Raw genomic sequence first — 15593 nt, 5'->3', positions numbered from 1 at the left:
TCTGCATCTCCAATCACAGATGAAAGGTCACTGAAGTGTTAGCCCAGCCTGAATTCACAGACAAAGCTCAATGTTAGGCAACACAGACTTGATCCTGTAGGATGCTGAGCACTTTGGCCTTCAGAACACTTAAATGCGTGCTTTGCTTTAACATGTAAGGGATCCCACTTAGACAACTCGCATACTTGAGGGTAAGCATAGGGTTACGTGTGGCCCTGAACAGCACAAGACTGCTGGGCCCTTTGTAAGACAGTGCATAATAAGAATTGAAAACAATGTGTGCTGTACACACACCCTCAAACATATCTGCACTCCCAGAACTGCACAAGGTGCTTTGGATAACTGAGTGAAAAAGGTCTCGAAAAGAATTCCAATACTTTGAGGAACCCTTGTGAAGAATTTACCAAGCATTTTATACAGTGGGGTCTAAACAGCCATAAGCCTCTGTGACTTTCATTGGCTTGAGGGGGAGCTGAACCAGGACCACCCCCAGCTAGTAACTAATTCTTTCCATGGATACTTTTCTAAATTGGAAGGAGGTCTGATAGTCCCACCATATCTGATAATTATGGTTCTGATAGACAATTGGACAAGAAGCTCTATTACCTTAATATCATCTTGTACTCTGAAAAGGGTTTCCCAGATTTCTGGAAGTTTGTCAACAATGTCATCCAGTGGTCGGCCTCTTAATAAGTCATTCAGTGCTAGACAGCTGCAAACACAGAGATAACATACTACAGAAATAAAATGCTAACAACCAAAACAAGATAAAATACCCACGTCACATCACGTGTATCTAGACTTACTTCCCACAGGAGGCCATCCTCTACAGGGAACACCTCTGTGCCTGACTTTCACTCACAAGAAAGCCACTTTGCATTATTTAGGCAGTATAAAGGGTCCTGAGGGTCAACGGAAGTGTAATGTACGCCTATTAAAAATCCCCCATGTTCTGCCAGAAAGGTGTGAAATGACATAGAAGAGAATCTGGTTCCAGAATAAGCCAGTAGTTTATGAAGCCCTACTCCAATAGATACCTTAGTCTGCAGGCCCTGATTCACCACTGCTTTCTTCCAGCTTGACTCCATTTGATTTTGGAAGAATGACACTGGCATAAATAAGGGAGTGGTGAATCAAACCTGTTAATTGCTATTCGGCACCTTCTCCCACAAGTCTGCCTCCTCAGACAACACTGCATATTTAAAAATGTGCATCTACCAAAAGTACAACATAAAAGCCCTCACACACCGCTGCCTCCTTCCCCTTATGACACAAGCAGATTGTAATTAAAGAAACCACCAAAATAGCAATCTGGTTTCAAATCCTTGTAGCTCACCTGGATTAAAACTAGTTCTCACCCATATACTGACAGCACATCTATGCTGCAATACAAACAAACAAAACCAAAAACCACCACCACCCACAAGAAAGAATCTCAGAATCTGAGTTTGTGGATTCAGCCCTCCACCTCAGAGCTGAGGTTCCAGACCACACCCAAATCAAGTCAGTTGACCTAGGTCAACCACATGCTGCCCAATCTTTCATTACACTGAAGACACATCCAGGAGGTGCTGCTCCTTATGAGGCAGCTGTGTATTAAAAAGAGGCACTAAGGCTCTTCAGATGAACCCTTACAGCTCTTTTCCTTAAACAGCATTTTATTATCCACACTCATATTTCTCCAGAACTGCTGGACTAATTTGGGCCCAACTTTTAACAACAGTAGAAATTCAAGTGATGGAAGAGATCAGACTTGAAAGATTTCAGCCAGAAAAGTGAAAACTGGAAAAGGTGATGAGTGACTGAAAAACAGTTTATAAACAGGAGTTGTTAAGCAACCTTAATTATAGCTGCTGCAAGCATTCCAACTGCAATACAGCTCTAGGTTTCTTTTCTAGCCAGAGACAATATCTAACTCTGGCGGTCAGGTGGAATGGAGCCACTTGAGGGAAGAGGTTTGGACCACAGGTCAGATGTTTATGCTGGTTTGCTGATGAACTGTCAGCTACACATTTTCTGGATGCAGATTATGTAGCAGTTTATTACCAGAGTTGTATCTAACTGCACTCTCCAATCACCAAGTCCTTGCATTATGCACTGATAAATGGACTGTCCGGGGACTCTGCCTGTAACACACGATACATACACACTTCAACCCCTTCACCCCTGCCCAAACCCATCACATGCACAGCAAGTCTCAGACCAAGGTCAACCAAAGACTTATGTTACAATGCTTTAAAAACAGTGTAGACACTTCAGCGTGGGCTGGAGCCTGGGCTAGGCGACCCTCCGTGCTCACCAGGTTTCAGAGCCTGAGCTGCAGTCTGAGTACCTACGTGGCTATTTTTAACCCTGCACACCAGGCCCAAGTCAGCTGACCCCAGCTGTGTAACTCACTGCTACAGAACTTAGCCTGCAGTGTAGACACACCCTAAAACTTTTCAGGCTCTAGGAGTCCCAAGAAATTTGAAATCAGATGAACTTTTCTTCAGAGCCTTTCAGCCCTGCTGGGATACCAGGATAATGGTATCAAGCACAGAAACAGAACAAGCTGCCTCCTACCTCAGCACAACTCTGTTTGGTAGTGGGTCCTGCACACCAGCCCTTTTTCCTTTTTAAATCCAATAGAATTTCAGAGACATGTGGTAGTTTTATTTAAAGAAGAAGAGGTCATTGTTCAGCTCTACCTGGATTCTCTGATCCTCCACATGTTGCTGGTCAGGTTACTGAGCAGGTCTTCCAGAATCTCCTTCATATATTTATCAACCTGGAAGAAAAGGAAGTGATAGATAAAGAGCAGCCTGAAGCTTCCCACTGAACTGGATCCATATTCTGGGGTCTAACTGCATGACTGGGACCATAGCAAGCAAAAGTACTGGCTTTTACCTAGTAATAGCTAAGACTTCTCCTTTCTAAGAAAGGTCTTTGGGGCGTGAGACCCAGCTCCTCCCAAAGATACCTGTCACAGTGGAGCAAATCCTGAGCGGCTGTGAAGGAGCAGAGCTGAACTTGCACGCACCTGGCTCAGTTGCTCTCATTTGGATGAGATTTACTCTTCCCTGGTTCAGACCCCAAGGCTCAGGGGAGCCACATTAGCCATGAGGAAGAGGGAAAAGCTAGAGCCCTCTGGCTCTTTTGTTATGGAAAGGTTTGGCACCAGCTGCAAACATGCTGGAGAGCCTCTCTGAATCTGCTTGTGTAGTTTATCATCGGTTTGGAGCTACTAAGAAGAAAATTCATTCATCCATTCCAAAGTTTCAGAAACCTAGAGAAAAGCGGGCCTAGTACTGAGTCCTCTTGCCTCCTGTAGCTTGGGACAGCTTTTTCCATGGAATCAGCAACAGCTTCTGGCAGGACCACTGCATGAGCGACTTCCTCACCACTTCATGGAAGCTGATCAGCTGATCTTTGACTGTCACAATCCCAACACCCTTTTCAGCCGCTGCTTGGTGAACTGTACTCTCACCAACAAGATAAGATAATTGGAGATACACATCTCCTAGAACTGGAAGGGACCTTGGGAGGTCATCTAATCCAGTCCCCTGCCCTGTTGGCAGGACCAAGCACCATCCCTCGCATCTATTTGCCCCAACCTCTAAACGGCCTCCTCTGGGATTGAACTCACAATCCGGGGTTTAACAGGGCAATGCTCAAACCACTGAGATACCCCTCCCACAAAGCAGCAGGGGCTTCTCATTACAAAGATAGGAGGTGCTGCAATCCCCTAACTGAACGTGGCCCTAGCAGACAAGCTCATGGAAGGCCCTTCCATACAAAACAGGAAGCATGGAGGCATCTGTGCACCTTTCATTTCAACCAACAAATTTCACATCCCCACCTCTACGTGCCTATGTTCAGACTTACTGATGATCTGTGCTGTCGGAGGAGAACTGTTACTACGTAAAGTGTCTTTTACAGGATGCTCCTCAGCTACTTTCTTGCTGAGGATCCTGTAGACAAGCTCAAACCCGTGGGTTTGCCCACCAACACCCCACAGACCCAAAAGGTTCATGACAACTCATGCTCACTCACTGCAGATTTGTCGGTGACAAGCGCATTCCAAATGCTGGTCATAGCCTGTCGAATGCCCATGTTGGGGTCAAACTGGTAACGATAGAGACGGGGAACCAGCTGGGGCAAAAATGGAGCCAGCTGCTCTCCAGCCTTTGCAGCGATCACATTGAAACCAAACGCTGCTCCCTAAAACAAGGAAGAATGGATATGCCTGATTTACTTCAGCAGACAAGTGTATCTATATTAGTGGTTTAAGACCCGAACTCAGCCCCACTGAAATCAATAGCAAAGCATCCACTGAGATAATCAATGTAGGATCACATGTAACTGTACCCATAGTAAATGTAAGTAGATGTGATGTTTATGAGTGATTGATTCAGCTGAAAAAAAGTGGGTGTGCTGTGGAGTTTTTTTTCTCTTTGAAGTGTGCCGTTACTGAAAAGACTGGGAATCACTGGACTACTGTAACTGGATGGCAGAATCTGCCGCCCTGAGGATGAAGTGCTCTTCTGTTAGCAGATTTAGAACCCAGAGTCATGAGTTTAATAAATTCTGCTGACTCATTAGAGCAGGTGACGCCTGTTAACTCCAGTAGGCCCAAGAGAAAGGTGTGAACTGGTTATAAGAATAGAAGGGCAGAGATAGAAGAGTCCTGCAAACACCATGGCTGTGTCTACGCTACAAAAGTAACTTTGAAGTAAGCAACGTTGAAGTTCAGCATCTACACACACCCTACTTCAAAGTAGGGCATTACCCCATTCCTGGGAATGGAGTATGGATTTTGAAGTTGGACTCCCTACTTTGAAGTTAACTTCAAAATAAGCGAAAATGTATGTAGACCCTCTGCTGGCTACTCTGAAGCAGTGCCAAACTTCAAAGTTAGTTCCTAGTGTAGACGCACCCCATGACTAGTTCTGCTTTGGAAGAAAGTTTAGGTAGGGCCTCATGTTCTAACAGTGGAGTTCTCAATAAAACCAAATCCCAGCAAGTGAACAAGTGATGTACTTGCGCAGAGCAGAGAGGTTGTTGGATGCATACAGGAGCACTGATTCCTCCAGTCTCAAGACAACTTATTTAGTATTTAAAAAGGACCTAATGAAAAAGGATGGTCACACTAATAAAATCTTAAACTTTAAAAAAAGTTAATAAACATTATGAAACATTTTTTAAAAAATTAATTAGAATGAATAAAAATGGTTATTTGATTTCAGTAACATGTTGGCTTTGATGAAAGGTATAACGGCTAAAAAATACGAGTAGTTAATCTCATGGTAAATAAAATTCAGAGGATTATTTCAAGGACATGATTAAACAGCTGGTGTGCTGTGACCACTGCTTATCACAAATGTGTCACTACCACCTTGTCTCCCACCATCTTTTTTTTTTGTTAAATCCACCTGGGTTTTTTGCCTGTAATTTAGGATTTAAGCTCTGTTCGTTAAATAGCTGTATTGCAGATAAATTGGGTCCCTTGCCTCTCTGTTACTACAGTACAAATATTAACTATAATTAGTTACTGAGTGGAAGATAGAAAGAATTCAAGCAATACAAATAGCATTAATGATTTGTTGCAATAATTTGAAGAAATCTATAAATCTATCATAAGTCTCTTCACATACTGGTAGACTCAAACTAGCACACAATATATGATGGACAGAAATTGCTCTTCAATTGTTAGGAGAGGAATAATGTAATTACTGGGGCTTTTACAGCTCCCATAAGCACCTGCATTGTTGCATCATTACCTTGCGCGAGTTCCACATGGCATGGTGGTTGGCCAGATTCATGAATTTATACACCAAGTCTGGCTGGCTGAGGTCACTTGCCAGTGAACATAGCTCTTTGTAGGTAGAGAGACCCTGACTTGAGAAGGAAAAATTAGTGTCACTTTTCAGTCACTGACAAGTCCATGATACCTATTAACTACCAGAGAGTCAAGTCATACTTAGGAGCAGAATTCAGAGATAAAACTTATCTAATTATAACTATAGAGGGGAAACTATTAGAGAGGTAACGAGTAACACAATCAACATTTTAGACACAAAAATACCCAGGAGGGAGGATTTACAAGAAGAGTATGCAGCTCTGTAACTGCAGTTTGCTGCAGAATTTCACCTGTCTCATGTAAAGTCCTCACTGAACCTACCCATCTGGGGTTTTGCCAAGAGATCCCTGGAACACCACTGTTTCTCCAGTCACCTCATGTTTGACTCTGGTGATAAAAGAGGCCCAGTATTAGGTTTTCCATGCACTATCCATGACCAGGCTATCATTCACACACTGTGCATTTGAACCCCGGTGAATTTCTTTCACTGTATTCACCTGGTAAATTCCTCTTAATTGAGACCCAATCCTACAGGCTTAACCTCACACACCACAAGGATTCCTTCTGACCTCAGTGATGCGTAATGTTATGCATACGTGAAAGGTCCAGGTCTTACTGTTAAACAGATGCAATGTTGTATATACACCATGGATTTTTCCTTCCACCAGTAGCTAGTCCCATTCACTGGTGCTAAGGATCCACTCAAAAGGGCAAAACAAAATTTCCATCTGCTTCAGTTCCTACCACCATTAGAATTTTCTTTACATTGCCCCACTCTTCTAGTTTATGGTCCTCAAAGGTTAGTGGAAATATTCCCATTGATTTCTGCGGGAGTTCTTCTAACCTTTGTCTAACTTAACACCTTACTCATCTCAGCAGGGAAGTTATCTACTATATTACAGAATCATCAATGCTTATTGTGTATTCATTTTTGCTGTAATCAAACTTTTACAGTATCAAAAACATTAGCAATATAAGAGCACAAATTAATTCTCCAGACATTATTCCTAGCAATAGGCAAGCAATGGTATTTCCCTGCAGAGAGCTGCTAGGACTGTAAATAATCCAAAGCAGAGAGGACATTGGATGCTTTTGCACAAAAAAGAAATCACTCTTTGTTAAAACTTGATCAAATACAAGTCACATTTGACCCACAAAGCAAACCCCCAGCCCCATTTGTAACATGTTAAGCATTCAGCCTAGCTCAATAGGCTAGTGCTTCATTGTACTTAGTTATCATACACCGTCAGACAAGCAAGGAGAAGGTGAAAGTTCTGTGCTCACCATACCTTTTCCCTGTCATAAGCGTATCAACAAGCGTAGTGACCAGCTCCTGTTGATCTTGTTCACTACCTAGCTCAAACACCAACCCAAGGCCTTTTGAAGCAATGTCTTGGCTAAGTTCTGCAACAGATTTACACGATAAAGTGTGAAAGTAATAAGAAAAATATCAATGAAGAGACTCAAAATAGGAGCTAAAAATGTGATCTGTGTGTCATAAATCACATTAACACTACCAAAATCAACACATTGAACTGCTACAGCTGGGTGCGAAATGAAATCTGGATGCAAAGAGATCACGATCCATTTTCTTCACTGCTCAGGATCATGTCCTTCATGGGCATTTCCCTGTTGCTTCTGTAGTAGTGAATGTTCCTAGAGCTGTATATCTTCTGCTGACATCAACAATGCGAGGACCTAACCTAAAGCCCAGTGAAATCAGTAGAAAGACTACCCCCTACTGATTTCTGGGGGGTTTGGGTTAGCCCCTTAGGCACCATTTCTTCAACTGCATCTATGCAGGTGGACCCCCTGTGCTGAACCCCACTGAGGTGAGTGGGACACAGCCGAAGTTGTACCCATGTGGATCCAACAGCAGGATTAGAATCACAGTACAGGGGGACATGGAAAGCATACCTTGCAATGGAAATTCTCGTGCAGATAGGTTAAGGTAGCCAGAAATGTTTCATCTGACCTTGCTACAAACAGCATGCCCATTTTTCCAACACGAATTAATATGTCTACAACTCTCTCTCAGGGTTGAACAATAAAGGGTTTAGATGGTTTTATGTGACTATGCTGCAGAGCAATTTTTTTTCCTGCTGTTAAGAAACCGTTCAAAGACAAAGCATATCCTTACCATCATTATCAGACAGAACTGAAACAAATGCACTTTGGATCTCCTGGAGATGAGACTGAAAGACAAAAGAAGATATGTTTTTTATTCTGGGTTTTGCTTCCTTTCAATTTCATCTTACAAGGCCTAGTACATATATTCAGACTATTTTATTGCTGTCATAATTCTAATTCAAACAGACATCACAAGAACTTCACTTATTTCTGAAGACGTCAGAAACAGGCCAGCTGAAGTTCTGAGATTGTAATATTATGCATTCATCAAACACCTTTGATCAAACCTCAAAGTGATTTACAAAAGCAATGTAAGTTATTGTTCCCTTTTCTCAGATGGGGAATGAAAGGATGGCGGATTGGAGGGGTAGGGTATCAAGTAACTTGTTCAAGGCTACAAAGTGAATTAACAGAGAACCCATATCTCCAAATTTCTATCTCGTTCTAATATGAAGACCGTGTTGCCTCCTTAAAGATCTCTATTTAAAATGAGACCTCTGCAAATACAAGCTGATATGGAGCAACTTTGCTAGTCAGAAGTTTAACAACAGTTTAAACATATGTACCTAAAGAAGTGGGTCTGTTCCATGGAAGCTCACCTAATAAATTATTTTGTTAGGTCTTTAAAGTGCTATTTTACTACTTTTTCATTTTGATCTTTCACCCCAAGGCATTTTGTCAACTACGTACAGGCACGTTGCTATTGAAATTCAGCCACCTTGACATGCAGGGTGTCAGCCAACAGGTTCATCATTGCCTATTTTACGGGGAGAGAAATTTCAACCAAAACCCCTGGGTTAAACTTCTGTCATTAGACAGAGGCCCAGGGGATCTTTAGTGGTCATACAGAGTTGACAGGCCCTCAGTTTTAAGGTCTCATCCAGAAGATCCTAAAAGACAACAACATTACTTATCTGCCTCTGCCTCAGGCAGAACTGATCCTGCTGAGATTTGATCCTGTGGTTCCAAGGAGAGTGGAAATGCCAAACAATTTATTCTTAGAGAGTTAGTATTCTGCAAAGAAATCCCTTAAAATTCCAATGACACCAACCCCATTTGCCTAAGAGAACAGATTTTTGGGGCTATATTCTGCAGTCCTTGTGGACATGAAAACCACACTGACTTCAGCGGAAATTAGAGGCCTATTAAGGTGATAGGACTACAAGAGCAGCATGACCCCAGGGAATGCAGCCATCATCTGAAGATCTAAGAGAGCACATATGGAAGGAACCTGGCAAAGGGGCAAGGGAAGAGAAAGAAGGCAGGAAAGAGAGAGAGAGAGAGAGAGAGGCAGATTTTCACCTTAATTTCTTTGTGCGTGCTCAGCTTTTTCACCAGCGACAGAAGCCAGATGCAGGCTGCCTGCCTGACATGGGGGTTAGGGCTGACAATGTGCTTATTCAAAATGAGGTCCAAAACCCAGGGGACCACGTCGTTCACTTTCACATCTGTTTGGATTGAATAAAAAGAGGAGGATTACACTGACCCTGAAACACACATGCTTATTGTAACTTAATGAAGTCAATCAGCTCCCAGCTCATTGTGGCGCAAGCAATCATCCTGTACCTTTCAGCACCGCTTGCCCAGGAAAAGCCCTGCTGCAGTCAATAGAAGGTATGCATGACTAAGGAGTGTGGAATAGGTGTCTCTGGACCTAGACGTAAAATATCTTTGGCTGAGACTCTGAATGTCCAACTCAGGTTTGAAAAACCCACGAAAGTCCTTGGATGAGTGGGAATAGTGCAGACTGACTGAATGCATCAGGTTGTTTTTTATTAGTACCCAAATTCTCGAGAGGAACCCACCTAACTTCTACCTGATCCTGAAAGCACATATACATGCGCTTAGCACAAGACTCAACTGAGATTCATCCCTACAAGTTGCTTAAGTGTGCAAGCCTTTGAAGGAATGGGGCCTAAAACTGGATCTATGTTTTTTTGTAGGCAACATTTTTTCATGCTCACTTTCTTCCATACTGAAAGCAATCCAAGGATGTGTGTAGAAAACCCACTGGCAAACAAAACCCCCAAAGATTGCATTTTCATTTAGGAAATTTGGCTCTTACAGTTTTAAAAGGACTTTTATACATATTAGATCTGACAAGTATGGAAGAGCATACTAAGTGATCAAAGTGTAAAGTAGTTAATTGTACATTAGTAAGTGGCTGATTTAAACAGCCCACACTTGAAAATCTTTTCATTTTGTGTGGGGCCAAATTCTTGAGTGCTGAGCATCACTGGGGAGATGCTAAGAGTCTCTAACTTCCATTAGTGTCTCTGAGGTGCTCTGTCCTTTCTAGGACAGACCCCTCAGGTTCTTTTTGCTATCATCAAACCATCCAAATCAGCAACGTCTACCTGCAGGAGGAGTATATTCTTCCTCGGTGACCGTCCAAGCATCACGAGCAGCCACTGAGCTGGTTCCTATTGAAGCACTGGTAATGGCTTCAGCAACAGTGAACTGAAGTTCTATTTGCTTGGCCTGAAAAATACAATAGGACTTCATTTAATAATCACCTTGTTAATTAACTACCCCAGTAATTCTCACCCCAGTTCTGAGCAGAGTGCTGCAGTCAAGTAGCATTTTGCAGAGATTTCAAAGCTCCCTAGACCATTTGGCTGCTAAGCCCCACATTAAAACTGATGGTAATTCAATGTACAATTTCCCTGGGCAACTTTGAAAACCTCAGTCCTTTATTTTTACAGAATGCTCCACAGGATATTTGACAGCCTGCTGTGAAGAGTTACTGTAAGTCCTTAAAAGTGTTCTGTATTTATCCAAACCAGCAAACAAAGGGCAAATGGTGCTAAAATGACCTTGACTGAAAAAAGAAGAATTCCCTACCCACCACTTCAGGAAACAAATTGATGTTAAATGTTCTATTTGGGTACACTGAAAAGCTGAACAGCACATTCTACCACCTCCTCTCTCTTACTTTTATTTGCCTCAGGACCAGGCAAGGAACTTTGCTCCTCCTTTAATTTATATCTCTACACAATTTTTTACTACTACATATAACCCTAAATCCTGGTTTTCGAAAGGTTCCCATTGAATTCCCATCAAATTCCTTTAAAGCAGCAGCGCCTCAGCTCTTAGCAGAATCAGTCCCTCAGCTTGCAGCCTTACACTATTAGTTTCCCACAAGCACAAAAAAGTCCCTGTGCTCAAGTGAGCAAGCTATTCTCTCTTAGGGAAAGTTCTATCAAGAGACAAAGCATTCTGAAAGAACAACTTTGTATCTTCAAACAGGATGAGTCATTCTTGTTGCTTGTATAATCATGTCATGTTACGGGGTTTGGCCACAGAAGCATATTTGGTACTCACTAGTCACCTGTGCATCTGCTGTGATTATGATCAACTGAGAAAGGGAAAACCAACAAGCAAATGCAGAACACTACCCTACTGTATAAGGGGATTTTAATTCTCCCATCCAGCATCTCACTTTACTAAGTCAGCAGTTCTCAAATACTGTGCAGAACAAAAAAAAAAAAAATTTCCAAGATAGAGTGAAGTTCTGGGATTAACAAAAATATATTGCTGATTTTCTTCTAAAATGCTTAATGCAACAGAGCTACAACACAATCTTTCCAATACAATTATCTGCCCTTTGTTTAAAATTTGTCAGAGGAACAAGATACTTTGACATTCAATGTGTACATTTACTACATTTTTGAAAGACAAGCTTTTCAGAAAAGGCCTCTAAAATGGCCCATTAATGTAATCACTTATACCTGTGCTTAACTTCACAGGCATAAACAGTTCCATTGATAATACATATAGAAGTGTATGTAGGACTGGGAGTTGAAGCCAAAAGTGTTTACATGCACAAAAGTTCTCTTCACCATCTACCAGCCTGCTCTGCAAACAGATCTGGAAAATGAATGAGTAATTTCAAAGAGCTGCTTCATGTCCGTTTGTAAATGTGGCCCATAGTATTCAGAAGGCTAATATTAATTAGATGCAAGGGAAAACACCAGTGCCTTACCTCCACAGAATCCATTAGCCCTTGCAAGAGTAGTTTCTGGTGAGGAAAGTCTCCATCTCCCACTGGAAAGTAACCCAGTGTTTGTATTGCTCGTTCTTTCATCTTAAAAAGAGAATCGAAAAATTTTACTCACAAACACAGCAGACCCTTTAAATCTACTATAGGTTGAACCTCCCTGATATGGCACCGCCAGGACCTGAGCAGTCCCGGACCAAGGATTTTGCTGGAACCGGGGGAGAAGAGATAGATTCTGCCCCACGCTGGCCTCCAGCCCGTTCTTGGTCTCCCCTTCTAGCTGTCATCCGTATCTGCCCAACTCCTGCAGGCTCCTCAGTCAGGGCTCAGCTGGCAGATGCTGTTCCCTGGCCTGGGCCACGGCTTCCCAGCTGCCAGCTCCTGGCCCCAGGCAGCCCCTCCCCATCCACAGCTTCCCCGGCCTATGGCTTCCCACCTTGTCCCTGCCATAAGCCACTGCAAGCTGCTGCTCCACAGCCCCAGCCACTGCTCCTGGGACAAGGCTCTCTTGCTGCTGCTCCCAGCCCCCTCCCCTTGCCACCATTCAAGTTGTGGCTGCTCTGTCATGGACTAGTAGATCAGTTATTTGGCTCTTCCCTCTCCCAGCCCTGGAAGATCTGTGGTCCTGCCAGACCATGGATGTTGCCAAGCAGGAGAAATCCAAGATTTCAGAGTTTCAACCTGGAGATCATTCAGTATATCTTCCTGCCTACACATAACTTTTCCCTATAGAACAGCATTAGCTAACGTCCCAGGTAGTGGGATGTCCCCTCATTTCATCTGAAGTTCAGTTCAGAGACTAGTGTCTTTCACCTAGGGATAGAAAAGCTCTTCCAGCTTTTCAGCCACAATGTCTCATTTTCCCAGTTTCTTTCTATTACTCCTAATCAAGAAGATTTTTTTTTAACTGAAGAGATTTTGTCCTAATTCTCTTCCTCCAGAGCCAGGGGTTAAGACCCCGTTGACTTCAGTGGGAGCCGAGTAATTAAACCAAGGCTGAGCTCTTTCTGAAAAAATGCCGTCATCAAGGCTGTACAGGCACCTTCGCTCAGCTTGATGTATACTCACGCTAGTTTCACTTTAACTCAAAACAAACAAGAAGCAAAAGAGAATATCCCAGAAACAAAATGAACAAACCAGAAATATCTTGCCTTATTTGTTTCCTTGCCAGAAGGGATTCTGGTCAGTAAACTTTCAACAAGATGCAGCTTTGTAAACCCAGGGCCTTCACTGGGAATTGGCAAGGGGCCATTCCTGCCGATTTCCCCTAGTGCCGTACAAGCAGCAACTGCCAGGAGCGGAGAAGTGCTGTCCAAAAAGGAACCTGCAGAAAAGCAAGAGGATGACTTGGTTCTTGTCCCTACAATCTGAGTGCAGTCAAAAGGCTATATGTAAAAAAAAAAAAAGACGCAACATTTTCCCCCTATAAACAGAGAAAAAGAGGAATGAAGTCAGAGTAACAAGTGAGAGAAGAATATGCCACAAACACACAGCTGCTTATCTTTCATGTAGAAGTCTATCTCCTAATTAATACTGGGGTAATGAGCATCATTTACATCTGACCTGATAACAGGGAGGGAAACATTTTTAAAAGACCAGTAAATCCATCAGAGATGTATTACTCAGCAACACGTACACTGACAGTAGCTACAGCCAACCTGAGAAATTCCTGAACCAGATGCAAATAGAAACTATGTTTACACAGATGTTCATATCAAGTACTGTATTGCACCATGGCACTGACAGTTACCTATGGTTTCTGCTGCAGTCTTTATGAGCTGGTCTTGTTCTGGCATGACAACAATATTTGGTTCTTCTATGTCATGCATCTCCACCATTCTGATTTTCCTTTTGGCCAGGTATCTTCCAACTGTGAATCCCAAAGCCAACAAGGATCCATGTTGGATCTCCGGGCTCTACAGACAATACCAATAGTGTTAAGAAGTCTACGTAGACACAATCATGCATTTCACACACAATATATGTGAAAAGACATATGTATAGAAAGGCGCACTGGAAAGGCATTGCGTGAAAATACTGAGCTATAGTGCAGCTTCAGGTGCGGTCTATGGGTGGTTAATATTGTCAATACTTCTTGCAAATTTAAACTTCCTGAGGAAACTTACCAATATTTACAGGGAGTAGGAGCATAAAACCCACAGAAAGCCACAGCAACACCTCCCCATCAAGTTACCAGGAGGAAAAACATCTCTACTTCTTTAGTTTGTACAGATATCCTCCCGAATGTGAGCAGTTCAGTCTTGTCCAGTTTGCACACACAAGCAGTGAAGAAGACTTCTTCATAGAGCCCCTGGGCAAGGCAGGTCTGGGAGAGGCCTGCTCCATGCACATGGAAGGGGCGGGATCTCAACAGCACCCAGACCACAGCACATCCCTCATCGTCTGAGCCCTCAGCACTGTCTGGAGCACACCACCCAGCACTCCCGCCTCCCCAGGCAGCCTTAAAAGCCACCCACAGTGCACCTCATGGTGCTCCAGCAGTGATTTAAAGGCCCCAGGGCTCTGGCTGCCATGACTGCTGATCCATTAATCCTAGATGAGGTTAAAACTACCTCCATGCAGCTCAGTGGGCTATAAGCTTTGAGACTCAACTATAACAAATGTCAAGAACACTAATTAGCTCAGCGTTGATCTTTGTATTGGAAAAGTCTTATTAGTGTGATTACCCTGTAGGCTGGATTCATTTAAAAGCATTCTCTGCAGGAATAAGGCTGCAAGATTTCAGCAGAGCAAATATCAGAACTGTATTTTTGTTTTAATGTGTTTGTTTGATCCTCAATGTATTACTCAGTAGAAATGAGTAGATCTAGAAGGGCCTGGAAGATCGCAAAGGGAGAATGAAAGTTCTCCTAAAAGAAATAATTTGTGTGACAAAACAGACTCCATTTTACTTCTAACAGCTTAACCACAGTACTAGTCCCATTTGACTTCAAAAAGGAACTAGTGTTAAGGTACTAGTATAAGAGTAGGTTACTGAGATGTACATAGGAATTAAAATCAAATTGTGTGGGAAAACATGGCTGGGAGATCTAACTCTTTCTTAGACTGTTGCAGGTGAGTTGCATCAAGAAATCTGTCTGGTTCCATTAAGGGTGGGAGCTTGAATGCCACATCATTCACAATCCCATCAAGGGACTCAGATAAGCTCCAGACACAGAAATAAGAGAACTAAGAGAGGGGCTCAGAGGGACTGATGGAAACCCCATCTGGTAGCCATAACAGTGATAGGAGGTGAAGGCTGCTGACTTTAAAACCATGTCCTATTTAGCAAAGGCTCTGGGGTAGGACACGTTTTTCATTGCCCTGAGGCAAAAGGGAGGGAGCTGTGGCTTAGCCAATGGAAGGGCCATGAACAACAAGTTGTTTGTTTTTGTAAAGTCCTGTGGTTACTTTTAATTGCTCATGAATAAAAACAACCACCACCACCTATAGCTGCTTGAGGTAGCAGGTAAAACCCATTATCATGCAATAGGATGAGGACTAGTTAAAGGCTAAACTTCTTCATTGTTCCTAACTGTTGTGGTTGTGCATAGGAGGAACATCCAATATTGACTGAGTAGAATTTCAATTATTTATTTACTTAAAATAAAAGCAGTTTTGCTC

At 42.7% G+C, this 15593-nt stretch overlaps 1 protein-coding gene across 2 annotated transcripts in view; it reads right to left on the bottom strand.

Moving 5' to 3' along the window:
* ECPAS (Ecm29 proteasome adaptor and scaffold) overlaps window positions 1-15593 on the bottom strand; it is an 86175-nt gene that overhangs the window by 25732 nt on the left and 44850 nt on the right. For both annotated transcript variants that reach the window (XM_074994686.1, XM_074994685.1), the window contains exons 21-32: window positions 13720-13885; window positions 13121-13293; window positions 11955-12056; window positions 10327-10450; window positions 9272-9417; window positions 7980-8034; window positions 7129-7243; window positions 6161-6226; window positions 5760-5877; window positions 4033-4200; window positions 2688-2767; window positions 607-712 (exon numbers count right to left, since the gene is read on the bottom strand). In XM_074994686.1, coding sequence (XP_074850787.1) covers window positions 607-712; window positions 2688-2767; window positions 4033-4200; window positions 5760-5877; window positions 6161-6226; window positions 7129-7243; window positions 7980-8034; window positions 9272-9417; window positions 10327-10450; window positions 11955-12056; window positions 13121-13293; window positions 13720-13885 — 1419 coding nt within the window. The remainder of the gene's footprint in view (window positions 1-606; window positions 713-2687; window positions 2768-4032; window positions 4201-5759; window positions 5878-6160; window positions 6227-7128; window positions 7244-7979; window positions 8035-9271; window positions 9418-10326; window positions 10451-11954; window positions 12057-13120; window positions 13294-13719; window positions 13886-15593) is intronic.

This window comes from Carettochelys insculpta, chromosome 5, assembly GCF_033958435.1.
Source record: "Carettochelys insculpta isolate YL-2023 chromosome 5, ASM3395843v1, whole genome shotgun sequence".
Taxonomy (NCBI): Eukaryota; Metazoa; Chordata; order Testudines; family Carettochelyidae; genus Carettochelys; species Carettochelys insculpta.
Note: the sequence above shows the minus strand (reverse complement) of the source record. Positions and strands in the feature narration are given on the sequence as shown.